The 15,905-nt window shown below is 34.8% G+C and overlaps 1 protein-coding gene and 1 long non-coding RNA gene across 9 annotated transcripts in view; one reads left to right on the top strand and one right to left on the bottom strand.

Annotated features, from left to right (window-relative positions):
* Nucleotides 1-215: 215 nt before the first annotated feature.
* LOC107733534 (uncharacterized) lies at nt 216-1,658 on the bottom strand. Its single transcript, XR_001638999.1, has 3 exons — nt 1,409-1,658; nt 664-783; nt 216-290 (listed from the first exon to the last, which is right to left on the bottom strand). It is a non-coding gene; the product is annotated as an uncharacterized LOC107733534 (long non-coding RNA).
* Nucleotides 1,659-6,482: 4,824 nt separating this feature from the next.
* LOC107733529 (ectonucleoside triphosphate diphosphohydrolase 6-like) overlaps nt 6,483-15,905 on the top strand; it is a 16,960-nt gene continuing 7,537 nt past the window's right edge. For 2 of the 8 annotated variants that reach the window (XM_016545195.1, XM_016545187.1), the window contains exons 1-6: nt 9,020-9,203; nt 9,904-10,227; nt 11,404-11,480; nt 11,599-11,742; nt 12,090-12,165; nt 14,671-14,706. In XM_016545195.1, the coding sequence (XP_016400681.1) occupies nt 9,975-10,227; nt 11,404-11,480; nt 11,599-11,742; nt 12,090-12,165; nt 14,671-14,706 (586 nt within the window). In that variant the 5' untranslated portion in view covers nt 9,020-9,203; nt 9,904-9,974. The other 6 variants (XM_016545191.1, XM_016545190.1, XM_016545189.1 and 3 more) reach the window with 6 other exon arrangements.

Below are 15,905 nucleotides of genomic sequence, written 5' to 3'. Positions count from 1 at the left end.
AATTAAAAGAAAATACACATTAACTCCATTAATTAGGGAAACATGGCGCTTGATGAAGTGCCCTAAACCCTGTGGCGTTTGGTGCTGAGTGGCAGATGTCATGTGTAACATTCAATAACTAACCTTGAGGAGTGGGACAGCCTTGCAAGTTCCTAGCCCTTGTCAGAACATCTCCCAATCTGGCTCCAATCTGTCACAGGGATGCAGAAGTGGAGCTCCATGAGTGCACAGGCTTCCATTTCCCCAAGGCCATCCCATCCGCCTCATCCTCATACTGTAAGCCCTAAAGACTATATTAAAAAATATATAAAAGCATATTTTCTTCAAGAATGACAAGATAACTACTATTGCCTTTGGATTAAGAGCCTCAAAATTCACTTAAGGTGCCTTTTAAGAACAAATATATGAAAAACAATGGATATATTATATGGAAATTAACAATGAATATAAAAGGAAGAGGCTTGGAGTGATGACAGTTTAAAAAAAAAAAAATCTGAATAGTAAATACGGCATTAAACTAACATCTGACCATTTTGCGTAAAATACACAGAAAAAAATAAATAGGTGTGTTGCAAGTGAATTCTTGCATTTAAACCAACCACAACCCATATGTATGAGGGCATACTATACATTCAGCTCATTTTCTCAGCTAAGTGCCATTACTCATAATCCACCATAAGCAAGGGAGAGTGCCTGTCCTCATGGTCCTTTGAGTCCCTCTCACCCTGCTTTACCACCAACCACCATCCACCCTCTGCGGCAGCAGGATTAGGCCAAATGAGGCTAAGAACAGATTGAAAAAAAGGAGGAAAAGGAAAATAAGAAGAAAATCGGTTTAAAAAAATGCAAACATTGATTCACAGATGACAAATGAATTATCCTGTCCTCTCATTTGAGATCAAAAGTTCAGTATGTGGTAAACAAACACAACTTTAAGTGAAACTTAAGACACTGCTTATTCTTTACACTTCAAACCACATTTATTTATTTATTTGTTTGTTTGTTTGTATTTTTTAACTAATTTGTATAATAAAGGGTTAAACTTGTGTGGTCACATATAAACAAAGGTTCAATTATAGCAAAATTAAGGTCAAATGAACTCTGCAGAAAAGAATGATTTATTAAACTGGGAGAAAACACGACAATTAGGAAATATCGCTCTATACCCAGTGGGGTCTTAATCATTGGAAATGATTATTGAAAATTAAAAACTAAAATCTGATTATATATGTAGGCTAAATATATGATTAAGCAATATATATATATATATATATATATATGTCACAAATATGTCAGTCAATTAAAATATTTAATCACGATTAATCACAATTCTCAGAGTTAATCGTAAAGAATGTGCTTCTGTGGGGAATTTTATTCGTCTCTTAAAAACTGAAAAGTATTTTATTACCGCTAAGATGTCCTTCATCCGTAACGCAATCACTGACCGAAATCGCTGTTGTTTATATATGGTGCGTTATGTTTATATGTCACTACAGTGAACGTTATGAACCCAAAAACATCGATAGAGTTCCGCCAACCAGCGTTTACATGAAGCAGAATAAAATTTATTTAATGTAAAACTTGTTAATCGCGTTAAACGCAAAAAAATAGGCTATACGGGCAAAACCTTTAGAATTAATCGGGTGTCAACGCGCTATTTTTCCACAGCTCAAAATATTAAGAAGAATCAGAAGACTGTTTGGAGAATAAATCTGGTTCCTCCTCATGTTTCCAGGGAGGCAGCACTAGTTGTGGCACTGGTGAAGACGCATGTCTATAGTGCGGTCTGCAGGGTTGGCATGAGGATGCAGTAGGGCATGCAGATATGGCAGCGTTAGAGACCCGTCTGTCTCCCTCCCTGGAGCAAGACAGGCACTCTGTGGCTAATTTTGCACATATGCTCGATGACAGGCAGCCGGCGTCTTCTGCAGCTGCCAGGATAGAGAGATGGTGATCAGGCAATTTATGATTTTTTTTTTTTCTTGAAGGACATTCTGTTGTGGTTATAATTTTGCTAATATGACATGGGCCGTGGAAGATATGGCTTCACAACAGGAGAAACTGAAATACTCACACTGGGTACAGTGATTTTTATGACATACTACAGTTAAAAGTATTTTTTTTTTTAGGAAGGGTGCATTAAATTGATCCTAAGTGAAAGTAACATTGTAACTAAAAAAATGCTGTTTTTTAGTAATCAAACTTTCTGTTCATCAAAGAATAATGAGAAAAATGTTTCACAGTTTCCACAAAAATATTAAGCGGCACAACTGTTTTAAAAATTGATAATAACAAATGTTTCTTGAGGACCAAATCAGCATATAAATATGATTTCTGAAGACTTCAGACTGCTGAAAGATTGGCCATCACATTTTAAATTTTTTTATTTGATTTTAAGGTGTATTTAAATAGAATGGTTATTTTAAATTGTAATAATATTTCACAGTAGTTTTATTTTGGTGAGCATAAGAGACTTAAGAGAAAAAAAATCTTACAGACCCCAAACTTTTGAAGGCTACAATAGTACCATAAAGTATTGCATTGTATTAATATCTATGCATTGTTAATAACTTAATTTTGTGAAACATTTTTCTTGAAATGTGTGCTTGTATCTTGCTCTAATAATTTAAAGTACAAGAATGCATCAGTGATCTATAATGTATATCCATTTTGTTCAAAAGAATGCTTGAATCTGAAGTCACTATTGAAATCATTTTTGATATTTTTGTACAGTTAAACATATTAAACAAGCATTATCATTTGATAGACTAAAGGCCTGTACTTCAGCAGATTCTATCACGGCGGCACACATTAGAAATGTCAGCAATATTTAAATATAATTTCATGACGATGATAAAGAGTATCTTATTGATGGAATATCACTTAGTTATATGGCTTATCTCATTGCAGGCCAGAAATCCAAGTTAACACGGATTAAATTGTCAAAGGAAAGACATCAGGAGGCAGACATCTCTATGAGTTAATCTTCTCACCCACTAATGAGTCTTCTACTGGATTGCTTAAATTAAAAGCAAATGTGAAGAGTGATTTGGCAGGCTTGCTGAGAGCCTGTCCCACTACATAACGCATTAAGTGATTTGATTTCGCTCTCATTACTGTAATAATGCCCTGTTAGGACAAAACAATGAAATGACCAGATTATCCGGATATTAAACAGTTCCTGTTCGGAGCTCCGTCAACAGGGTGGCAAAGCCAGCTGAACAAAAGAATGAAGACTTTGGGAGAGGGCTGTAAGATTTAGAGCTTGAGTACTACTTGAGCTGTTTGATATAATTTATAATTTACTGACTTTGAATGGCAGTTAAATTTATTTCAAAAGATTTGGGGAAAATGAGCACAAAAAAAAAGTTCGACTGCTGTAAATGTCAGCTGAACTGTACAATGTCTTTAACAAGCTCTGAATGCTATTTCTCTCAAAACATGATTGGAACAGCTTTTCTAGTAAAAGCTCCTCTCCTGTCGCTTTTTAATATTGAATAAACACTGTAACACAGTGACAGGCTTATGTTAAGGGCTCTTTACAATGATAAAGCAAAAATATGTTTTTGTTATACTTCTGATTAAAATTGAGATCATATGATTGCTGCTTTAGCGCTGATCTTTGCTCTGCCGGCTGGCTTCCTGATGCATGCGAAGGGGATTTTACACAGTGACAGTAATCATCCTCTTTATCACTGACTGTCCTTTCATTTTAGAACAAAGAACAGCTAATCCTCATAATTGTTATTGCTAATACCAAAGCATTGTTTTTTCTTGTTGTAAAGCATGAAATTGGTAGGTAAAGGAGACGTTAAAGTGTGGACATACCATCAAATCTCTTGCTAATACCAAAACATTCTTTTCTTTCTTGTTGTAAGGCAGATATGTTAAAGTGGACAGTCCATTGAATCTGTTTTATAAATACCAGATTGTCCCTGAAATGAGTGTTATGCGCTGATGCACTGCTATTTAAAAGACCATGATATTTTAGCAGCTCCATTTATTTCTACGTATTTTTAGAATGAAAATCCAAAAATTAGAATTGCTATTAAAGTGCCTATACAGTATGTGCAGTTTATACATGCTGACTCAAAAGAAATGAGGGATATTACCATAATTTTTAATGGCAGAAGGGTTTAACAAACTGGGTGTGTAAAATATTGATTCATTATGGAAAACCCATGATAAATGAATTTCTGATTTATTGCAATTTATCAAATTCATATTTAATCATAAATTAAACTGTAACTCAATTGCAAATACATAAGAATACTGTTATTGTTTGATCCTAGTTATTGGTTGGTTAGTGTGAGCTGCATTATAAGATCTATTGCGCATAATGTGCAGAGGTTAGCGGTGACTTTATTAAGTCTATTCTTCATGTGGGTTTCCTCAGCATTATCACATGCTAATCTTCACGCACATCTCTGTGTTTAGGCGTTTTGGTAGTATAGGACAGATAATGTGCATTATTTTATTTGACTTATTTATTTATTTCTGCTCTAGTCTAACCCTAAGTAAAGTGATGGTGAGAGAGTCCGAGAGGATTTGCTTTTAGTTGGGATTCTCCCTGTTTTTGTGATTTACGGAACATTTCCTTCAGATTAGCCAGCCCACGCAGAGCACATTAACTAAAGTAAATTTATTTAAATTATTCCATTATTATTATTATAATTTCCCATGTCTGCTCTCAGAAAAACATTATATAATGAATCAAAAAAGGCATTAGCTCCTTTATCTTTTTATATTCCGTCTATAAAAGGTAGTATGTTGGTGGATGAGAATTGGATTTGAACAGGCTAATGCCATCCATAACAAATGAGACTCTGGATGAGGTTTTAACGTGCAGCAGAGCATCATGGGAAATCTCAGGGCTGTTACCTTCACTGAGGACAAATGGATCTTTTTTTCTCAAAAACCATATCATGGTACATTTCAAAAATAATTCGTTGATAGTTTTTTAGTTTACTTTTCTGAAGTTTTACCAACATGCAACTTTCAGGAACTCTTTCAGAAGTTAATGCATCTTTATGAAGCTTTTAAGATTGTTTTTTCAAGCTGAAGCGTACGAAAAGTAAGGTTGGATAAATGTGTGGTTTTTGATAGTCATGAACAATTAATTAACTAGTTCACCTTATTATTCTGTGGGATATTTTGTTGCAATGAAGATAATTTTTGAATGTTGCAAGTCTTATTTGACTCTTAGTTCATAATTAATAATTAAAGGAGCCCGAATTATCTCATATAAGGTTACATCAACCTTTTTATGTAAGTAATGGTGGCTAAAACCTTGCTTTCAGAATGGGTTCTAGTTAAAAATCTCTCAGCATTTTTAAAAACATCTATTTTATTCACAATAAGTATATTAGAATAATTGTTAATCGATGACTTCTATTACATCTCTTAAATCTTCAGTTGGATTACAAGAACATCTGGACAGCGAGAAATGTCTTCAATTTATCCTCAAATTATTGTATATATGTAGTCCACGCAAGACATATATACAGTATGATTAAATGTGACCATACAAGGAGGTTTGTTTCTGTTCAGTATGTGGTGGTACAGTTAAATTTGTAGTTGTAATTGCTTTTGCGTCAATAGTCTCTGCTCATTCTGTTACAACAGTGATAGATGGTTTCTTAAGAGCCCAAAATGAAAGTATTTGAAAAGACAAAAAAAAAAAAAAAAACATGACCTAATCCCATTGGATTATTTACGCTGCCTTCAACACGATTAAAATACAAAAATGAAATTAAAATGTGTGTTCAATAGGATTTTCAGGGAATTTCCTGCAATGGTGCTTGAAAAAAACCACTCTGATAATAAGGAACAATAACTAATTCCGTTACAGTAGATCTAATGTTATTTTGCATGCTCTGGGGTCTTGTATTTTCAGATTAACAGAGCAAGATTAAATTATTGTTTCATTCTAGGAAGATCTTAGATTTCTTATTTTTTGTGTTTACATTAGACCTGAAAAAAGTAATCTATGCTATTACAAAACAGAACAGTCTGTAATAAAGAAATCCATTTAAAAGACTTGTGTGTAAATAGCAGATTTATGTACGTGTTTTGAATGCCACTGAATTAAGAGAAAAATAAATTTGCATAGGATAAATATTCAAATTTGCTATTTAAATATGCAACATGCACATATAAGGAAATCAATTCAAATATGATTTAAATTTATTTTACAAATTTAGATTGGCACTTGTTTTAAAAAATACAAGGCAGGTTATAGGGCAGGGTGTTTGGGGTATATCAGTGATTGTCTGTGTATTTCCACCCATTTTACGTCAGCTGAGTCCAAGTGACTGGATTAGTGGTCTTACTATAGAGCAGGGATCCTCAAATCTGGCCCACGAGATCCACTTTCCTGCAGAGTTTAGCTCTAACCCTAATCAAACACACCTGAGCAAGCTAATCAATGTCTTCAGGATCATTAGAAAATCACAGGTAGGTGAGTTTGATCAGGGTTGGAGCTAAACTCTGGCCCTCCAAGGCTAGATTTGAGGAACCCTGCATAGAGCGTGGCTCTTAATAATGTGATGTAATTGCTATGAATTTGCTTTAAATGGTTATGCAGACCACATAACTAATGGTTTAATCATAATTGTTAAAATGTGAAGGGGAGATTAAGGGACCATTAAACATGGAATTGCTAAAAGCTATTAAGAGCTTACATGCACTGTAAAAAAAAAAATCATTTTAATTGTGAAAGATTATAAAAAATGCTGTAAAAACAGTAAAAACCTATCCATTGGTTAATGGTAATTTTCCTTATATATGTAATACTGTAATAGATGTAACCTTACATGTTAAATGTACAATTTATGGAAGTGAAAATGAACAAGTCATCTTATAATTTACACTGGAAAAATGTAAACTGACATTGTTCTCTGCATGCGTGGCAGCTCACATTTGATGCTATTTTGTTTCAATAATTGTTTCTTAATAGATTTTGTTATTAGTTATGTACATTAGGGTTTTAACTCTTTAATGTGTATTGCTTTATTTCAGTGTCATGTGTGTTACCATGGTGTTTTGTGTATGTTTCACCTCAGCTTGTGGCTTGTGATGAGCTTTAATCCTTCATATAGCTTTCTATTTAAAGGAATAGCTCACCCAAAAATGAAAATTTCCCAATGGATCTGCTGCAGATTTACTAGTTTATTTATTTATTTATTTATTTATTCAGTTTTAAAATGTAAAATTTACAGGTTGTTTAGTAAACATGTTTACATTTTTCTGTTGTTTTTTACAGTTTTTTTGTTTGTAAAAACTGTATGTTTATACATGTGTTCAATTCCAAAACTCTGATGCTATATTGAAGAGTTCAAACAAACACAGTTATTAGAAGAGAAATTACCCGAAAAGACTTGTGGTGGAGAACATGTACATCGGCTCTTCAGCTAAATTAAGAAGATGAACAGCAGAAGTTTTGTGAAAACACCTTTTATCACTAATACTTGCACCACTGTTTGTTGATCTTCCGTCCCTTTTTCTCTCTCTCTCTCAGTTCTTTAGAATCCACATGCAGTATGCAAACTGCCACTCAGCCCATTATTGGTGAGTAAAAAGACAGAGATCAGGTCATTTATTCAGTGCTGAGGGGGGCAAGCAGGAGGCGTCGTGCTTTCTGCTGCAACTGTTGAGGTACGTCTGTAATGCTTAAGATATAATGGGGGAAGTCATGTATGCATTGCTCTTTGAGGGGGGGCGGTCAGAGTGCAACAGTTTGGAGGGATGGCCATCGTCCCCTTCCCCCTCAAAGTAGTCCGCCCACACTGATTTTTGATAAGTGAGAACGGTCTTATATTAGGCGGGCCATTGCCCCTCACCCCTGTAGGACCTTGTGTCCTAGATAGATGCGCTCACACACATACATGCACGTAAAATGAGAGCATATGGTCCTTTCAAGCTTGCACTGTGCTCGCAGACACACTCAATAGGAAGCGTCAAATGAATATCATCAAAACCATCTGCATCCCCCTCATTATGGGTCACTCATTGGCTGAAATTCGCGCTCAGATGGGGGCGTCACATCATGTTGCATGAGAAAGTGTAGGAGGGAACCACAGATTGGCCCATATAGCAGGCCTAATGATGGTTAATTAAGGTAATGAATGGAGATGCGCCACAGGTCATGTAGCTGCCACAGCCTGGTAAACTTTAACAAAACTCATAGGGCCATGGTGGAGAGACCAGCTGGTGCCATATTGAAAACAGCACTATGAAAGTATAATTGGCTCTCTGGGTCTCAGGAGGTTAAGAGGGAAGCATTAAATAATGGAAATGGGGCTTGAAAATGGCAACTTTAAAGCATTTGTGCAGAACCTGTTGCTATAACAAGCACATTTTTTTGAAACATTTCATAAATAGAAGATCGTGCGGTTGTAAATCATAAAAACAATAGGTGTACTGCTCAAAACTAAGACAAACATATTCAGACTAATTCCACTGCTTTTATATTTTGTTTTCTAACGCAGTGAAATTCATAAATTTTGTGACTTAAGTGACCAAATGCTTTTATGGGCTACGTCTTAACTGGATTCAGATGAAATCTTCTCAAATAAAATGAATCCGCAGATTCAAATTATAAGCAAAACAATTATATGTGAGTGGAATTTTTTGGTGTACTGCAATTCAGAGTCAATTAGGCTACTTTCCTTGGGATTTAATTTTAGTGAATTACTTTTCTCAACCAAAACGAAGGGAGTCAAATGGGAATAATAAAGGGGAAAAGTATCAGTGAACGAATTATTTTATAATCTAAACTTAAAAAATTTATTAATAGCATTAATCATGTTAGTTTTTGGCGTGTCTTCATTAATATAGCTATAAAACAGCAAACTAACAAAAGCATTTAAGCCGATTTATCATAAACTACAATTATGAGTCTGTCTACCGAAAATAGTTGAACGTAACAAAATTATATGAGTAATTTGTATTGTCTTTTCAAACACATATCGCTCAAATGACATTGCTGCCAGTTACACTGCCGGGTGTGCGAGGGCGCGCCTGTGTAGTGTGTATTCGCTTCACGTCATCTCCACGCTGGACGTTACTGACGTAATCAAAACGAGACAAGAAGAGTTTTAATAATCTTTCAAAAGGAATATCAAAATCTCATCATGGGTATTCATCGACACCGAAAACACGACTTGCACTCGAAGGAGTATGATCTTGCTACAGAGAGCTAGGTATAACGGTCTTAAATATATTTACTACATTGTTGACTCATAATACTGAGATTGATATCCACTCTCACACTATTCTTGAGAAATGAGACAAAATTTAAATTTAATAAAGTAAAGGTAAAGTATAAAGTTGATATTTTGGATTAATATGCTCACCATATCTGTTTAGGGGCATCTCTGGTATTTTCTTGTACAGTGTGTGTGCCTATATCGCCCAATAACCTGGGTAAACATAGACAGATACTAAATTAATGTGTCAAATATTCATTATAAATATTGGCAAATCAAGAATTCGCTTATATGTATAACTTACATAACTCTTATCTATTGAACTCTCGTCACAGTCAGAAAATCTGCTGACAAATTAACCGTATTTTTCATATAACGCATACATTAAATAGAGCAGCTGTTTGTTTTTCAGGTGTTGCTAGGTACTAGTAGGAACGGGTTAAAAATAATGAAACTTTCTACATATCCCAAAACAATTATTTACAATTTGTGTGATGAAGATGACATATCATAGTTGTGGCAGAATATGAGTTATATTTGTTATATTTGAATTTTTCATGTATTGAGTTATAACCGGTATATAAATATGTCTACATGTAATTGTTTGTTAGTTGTAAGTCAGCTGGGTGAGTGATATTTCATACTTGTTTGTCTTATAGCAAATAAAAACTCATTGTTTTTTTTGGTTCTGGAGGTAGTGGAGAGAGCTGAGAAGCCTGCTGCATTTGGAAGTTGACTCCACATCATGTACCTCTGGCTGCCATTATGAGGTTCCCAAAGCTAGCTTTCGTCTTTATGTTTGTGGGCTGCCTGGTGGTCTACCTCACCTACGTCAAACACTATTATGATGACTCCAAACCACCAGTATCTGACCAGCTGCCCCAGCATAGGATGGACACCCATGAACAGCCGACCTCAGCTCAGGTGGTCAGTGAAAATTTCCAGTATGGTATTATGTTTGATGCTGGAAGCACTGGAACCCGGATTCACATCTTCAAATTTCAGATCGAGCCAAATGGTATGTTAAAATTTAAGAGGTATTTGAGTCCACTTGTCCATTTCAGTCCACTTAGAGAAACACTGCCAAATTTTCGGCCTGTTCCACATAACAAAAGCTTTTTCATAACAATTACTATAGAATTTTCTTCTGAAAATGTAGTCTGGTAACTTTAAATATGGATAACAGTAGCAGTGTTACTATTATTAACTAAAACTTTAAAAAAATGTTTTTGTTAATTTATACAAAGCTGAATTAAAATAAAATGTAAATGTTAGATAAAAAAGTACAATTACTAAAACTGAAATAAAAAATAAAGCTAAATTGAAATGTTAAAAATAATAATAAAAAGAGTAAAGGCACAAAAATACTATAATAGTTTATAAATAATAATAAAATAGCACTAAATATATTTCCCACCAAAATACATAGTTACTAAAGTCATTGGTAAATGGTAAAATTCATTGAAAAAATTAACTGATGATGATTTTATAGTAGTATCAATAAATATAGCTATGGTATTTTGGAGGAAATTATTGTTATGGTGGTTAATTTTTGTATTGGCTGGTAAGATCAATTTAACTATTTATATAAAACAAACTGTGGCATTTGAAATCTAGTAGCCAAAACGTATTTCGACAGTTGTGGCTGTCATAGAAATACCATAATGCTTACTCACCTAATTATTTATTAAGTTACCTGACTGCCGAATACCATAGTGTTACTATAGTAAAAACCATGTATATATTGACTCTGTGGGCATTATCCACAGATATTAGGTTTACTGCCTAGCACAGCACTGATCGTCTAATGGCTTAGTTATCGCATCCCAATTCAGAGCTAAATCAGTTAAGTGCTGCTTTAGCCTTTATTGTTAAACCTATGATTGTCATATTATAATGGACAGCAAGTAGTCTATGCTATTAGGCACACTCTCTCATGCACACTCATGCCTGTTCACATCCTAGCTAAGCCTCATGGGTCAAAGGTCACATTGGAGAGTATGGTTGGATTTTTATCAGAGGCTGAAACATTTGTTTGTTCTTTATTATGCAAAGGTTGATATGATAACAAGCCATGTGGAACCCTACTACTGCAGTTAATGTTACACATATACAGTACGTTTATGAATATCTTTTTATATATACACTACAGAAGTGTAAACAGTTTGTTTTTAAAATCTTTGTGTGTTAACAGAAGCTCCTAAATTAGCCCATGAGACATTTAGAGCTATAAAACCTGGACTGTCTGCATACGCTGATGACCCAGAAAAGGTAACCAGTAAATTGTGTTCAAGTTTTATAATTGTAAACCCATCACAAATGCCTCAGGGTTGCGATAGTATCTTTTTTTTGTCTGCAGTTTAATGATTACAGTAATGTTGTTTTACAGAGTAAGGAAGGACTGTTGGAACTGTTAAATGTTGCTAAAGACACTGTTCCTGAGACATTATGGAGTTCTTCCCCGCTCATGCTCAGAGCCACGGCAGGGCTCAGACTGCTGCCTGGTGAGAAGGCCACAATCCTGCTGGACAAGGTCAGAGAACCATCAGTCGCCAAGTGAACATTCACTGTATAGTTTTAATACTACAAATACTACAACACAATTTTGGGAGGTGTTAAATGACACAGTAACATTAGAAATACTGTGATGCACAGTTCCAAAGCAACAGTAATTTGTCAAGGGTGGAGTAAAATCTATTGTTTTATTTATTTTTTTATTCAGTAAGGATTATAGAAGTGTGTTAAATTTTATGGAGATGAGAGCTATGTCTTCAGGCATTTCATGTTTAGCCTGTCCTCTTAGTATTTCCTAATTATGTCACAGTTTTCAGTATCTGTAACATGTCATGCCATGTTAAATCTAAAATCTCTTTGCTGCAGGTGAGGGAGGTGTTTAGCGAATCCTTGTTCCTGTATAGACCAGACAGTGTGTCAATCATGGATGGCACAGATGAAGGTACTGTGTCAATTACTTCTTTGCCATACTGTAAGTTAATAATGTCAGGTTCGTAATAAAAAGAGTACTTATTTTGAAATTGTAATAGATTGTAATGCAACTTTTAAGCATTGTGTAACCTACCGTATCTGCTGTAGGTTACAGACTTCCATGGTAACTTTTTAGCATGTAATGCATTTAACAACAGAGCTTTTGATTACTGTATTTTGACAGTCCGATTATTTGAATAATTAATTTAAAAATATTTTTCACTTTCATTTTAAGTCTAATTTGAAAATAAAGACTAAACAACCTTAATGATATATGTTTGTAACATTAATATATCGGCCAAAAAAAAAGACAAAAGTACATAACAAAATAACTAAAACTTAAAATAAACTCAAATTGAAAACTGAAAATATGAAAATAAAAGCTAATTCAGAATGTTATTAAATACTTTAATATGAATAATACTGAAATAACACTGCGGTAAATATATTTCCCACCAAAATACCATTGTTACTAAAGATGGTAAAATTCCTAAAAAACAAAAAATGAAAAGTAGGGGTACTTTAGGGTTTCCATTCAAGTAGATGATTGTAATGTTGCAGTGTTTTCCTGTGCTGTGATCCATGCAGAAGTTTGTCTGCCATGAATGTGAAACCAGCAGATGTTACTGTACATCTCTAGCTCGTCAAAAGCCTCTGGTCAGAAAGATATAAGTTGTAAATTGAAATTTTCTTCAGTAATAGCTTGAGCTGTGTGTATATTACGATAGATAATGCATATATGGGACTTTAATCCAATCCTTTAAAATAGTTCACACAAGTAATAATAAGCCCAGGGGATAATGTCCCGTGTGCACTATAATCTCTGCAAACAGATTAGCACCCATTAATTTGCTATGCAGTAAATTCTAGTGTTTAGCAAAAGCCAAGTTGATACTACTTTTTTGTTGATATACAAGTTCTTTTTGCTTAATGGGATATTTGAGATTTTGTTGTAAAATTAATGCTTAAACTCTGCAGTTCCATAACTGGATAATCTGAGTCTCATTATCAGTGCGAGTCTGAACTCTCCTGAACGCACAAGTTTACCCAACCAGATTAGTCCATCACAGCAAATCATACAGACTTATTGTTAATGCTGTGCGTAAGTGGTATATGTGAGGGAGACGGCAGGGATGGAGTTTATAGACACTAAGTGAGTTTGGTTATTTCTGTGGGCTAAAGCCCCTTACTTTGTTAAGATGCAACCTACATTCAAAACAAACATTGAGTTTTAGTATAAAGATCTGATGATGCACTCACTCAGAGAGTCTTTGCGATTTGGCTGGACCTTGACTTTATGTTAATGCTAAACTCTTTAAATTCACCAGCATATGTTGTACACTACGGTTCAAACATTTTGGACAGATTTTTATTCAGTGAGAATGCATTGTGTTAATCAAAAGCGATAGAGAAGACATAATGTTATGAAAGGTTTCTATTTCAAATAAATGCTTTTATTCATCAAAGAATACTGAAAAAATGTGTATCATGGTTTCCACTAAAATATTTGGCAGCACAACTGTTTTCAACATTGCTAATAATAAGAAATGTTTCTTTAGCAGCAAATCATTATGATTTCTGAAGGATCATGTGACACTAAAGACTGGAGTAAAATGGCTGCTCATCACAGCAATTTTACAGTGTTTTGAAATAAATTGCACCCTAGGTGAGCATAAGAGGCTCTTTCAAAAACATACAAAAAATCTTACCTTCCCAAACTTTGGAATGGTAGTGTAGCTTTGAGTTGTTATACTTTAAAGGTCTCATATGATGATCTTTTTCTTTGTTTTTTATACCTAAAGGCACACTGATAATGTTTGTCATAAAGTTGGTTTCTGGTCCTTAAAATTAAAGTCAGTTTTTTTAAGCTGCTGTGCCTTCAGGATATTTATGAAAATTGTCCCCATCCTTAAATGACAACCTCTTTGCAAAGCGGAGTCTCAAAGATTCAGAAAGATGTGTGCAGAAATGTGCTACACAAACTCTTACGGTCAGACTGAAATGTTGAAAAATCTTGTTAAATAAAAAATGTCTGCTGCTAGTTTCTGAGGTTGGGACATTTCACCGACATGAAAACATTTCAAAAGTTCAAAACAAGATTTAAAAAAATTTTTTTTTTTTTTGCAGCTTAGCTTCAGTAGATGTTCTTTTTGGGCTGGGATGACATTTTGTACCATGAAGCTAGTATTTTTTTTATAGTAATTAAATTCAATTCAAGTTTATTTGTGTAGCGCTTTTCACAATGCAAATCACTGCAAAGCAGCTTTAAAGAAAATTAAAGTTTCTACATTATATTTAGTAATAGCTTATCAGTGGTGACTATCTCAAGTTGATGTCCATATGGCAGAAATGTACGGTTACATTAAAATCTTTTATCTAAAAAGTTCAAGGAAAATTTGACTTCTCAATGATATGACTCAATGGTGGTATGCAGAATTCTTGTACTAAAAATTAATGCACATTTGTATTTACACAGGCATGTCAGCGTGGATTACCATCAACTTTTTATTAGGTAAGCAAATTTTAGTTGTCACGTTATATTTCATGACATCAGCAACAAAACAATGACAGATTAATCTGGACACAAATTTATTTCCCTGCCCGCATGCCATTTTTGTTTTGTTTCTTTACTGTTACTTGAAAATGTTTGGTTTGATCTTACTATAATTAGTTAAAGGTGACATATCATGAAAATCTGAATTTTCCAGGTTTTAAGTGCTATAATCAGGTCCCCGGTGCATCTACCAACCAAGGAAACGTGAAAAAGATTAACCCAGTAACTTTGTTTTGGTAAAGCCTTTCACTGCAAGCGTCTGAAAAACGAGCGCGTCTGATTTCACTCCCTTGGTGACGTGGCAAAGGGATCTCATTATAATATTACCACCCCATAATCTGTAAGTTTACACCCACGGTGCCGTCATTTTGATTTTGCAAGCGACAACGCAAAGGGATCTCATTATAATATTACCGCCCCTTAATCTGTAAGTTTCCACCCATGGCACCATCATTTTGATTTCGCAAGCGACAACGGTGTATTAGTTCTAATGCCATGGTGAAAGTTTGAGCAAAACATGCTAACTGTTCTGTCTTTGGCTGCACAGACCAGCACAGAACACTATTAGGCTACGTCCACACGAAGCCAGAGCTTTCCCTATCCGATCTTTTTTTTCCCCTGGTCTCAAGAAATATCTGCGTTCGATGTAGTATACATGCCAGACCAGCATGTGGCACTGTAATTCTGCCACAGAGATACACTAAAAATGGAGAATAAGACTTGGACTATGCGCAAAAACCTTGCGCTCGGTATACAAATGAACATGGAACAATACATTTATTAATCTGTGTTAATGTTATTTAATAAAAAGACAATCGCTCAGTGTTTGTTCATGTTTTTGTTGCTGTTACGTGACGTAGCGGTGTCTGACTAGGGGCGAGATGTGGGCTGATGACGTCATCATTTCAGAAAATATATGGAATCGCTGTCCACACGAACACGCAAGGGTGGCATTTTCAGATTTATCCACTCTGGGACCCAGTTTCAAAAAATACCGTTTTCACTCTCCCAAAACGCCGGATCCGTCTGGACGAAACGCCTATACGATACAAAATGTATGCGTATACAGCTAAACGCGTCTCCGTGTGGACGGGGCCTAAGTCCCAGCCTCAGAGCAGACAAGTTGTCATTTTCAGAGTGGACTGGGGTCACGTGGT

This window comes from Sinocyclocheilus rhinocerous, unplaced genomic scaffold, assembly GCF_001515625.1.
Source record: "Sinocyclocheilus rhinocerous isolate Xijiao unplaced genomic scaffold, SAMN03320098_v1.1 scaffold2715, whole genome shotgun sequence".
Lineage (NCBI taxonomy): Eukaryota > Metazoa > Chordata > Actinopteri > Cypriniformes > Cyprinidae > Sinocyclocheilus > Sinocyclocheilus rhinocerous.
This window is presented reverse-complemented; position numbering and strand designations above follow the sequence as displayed.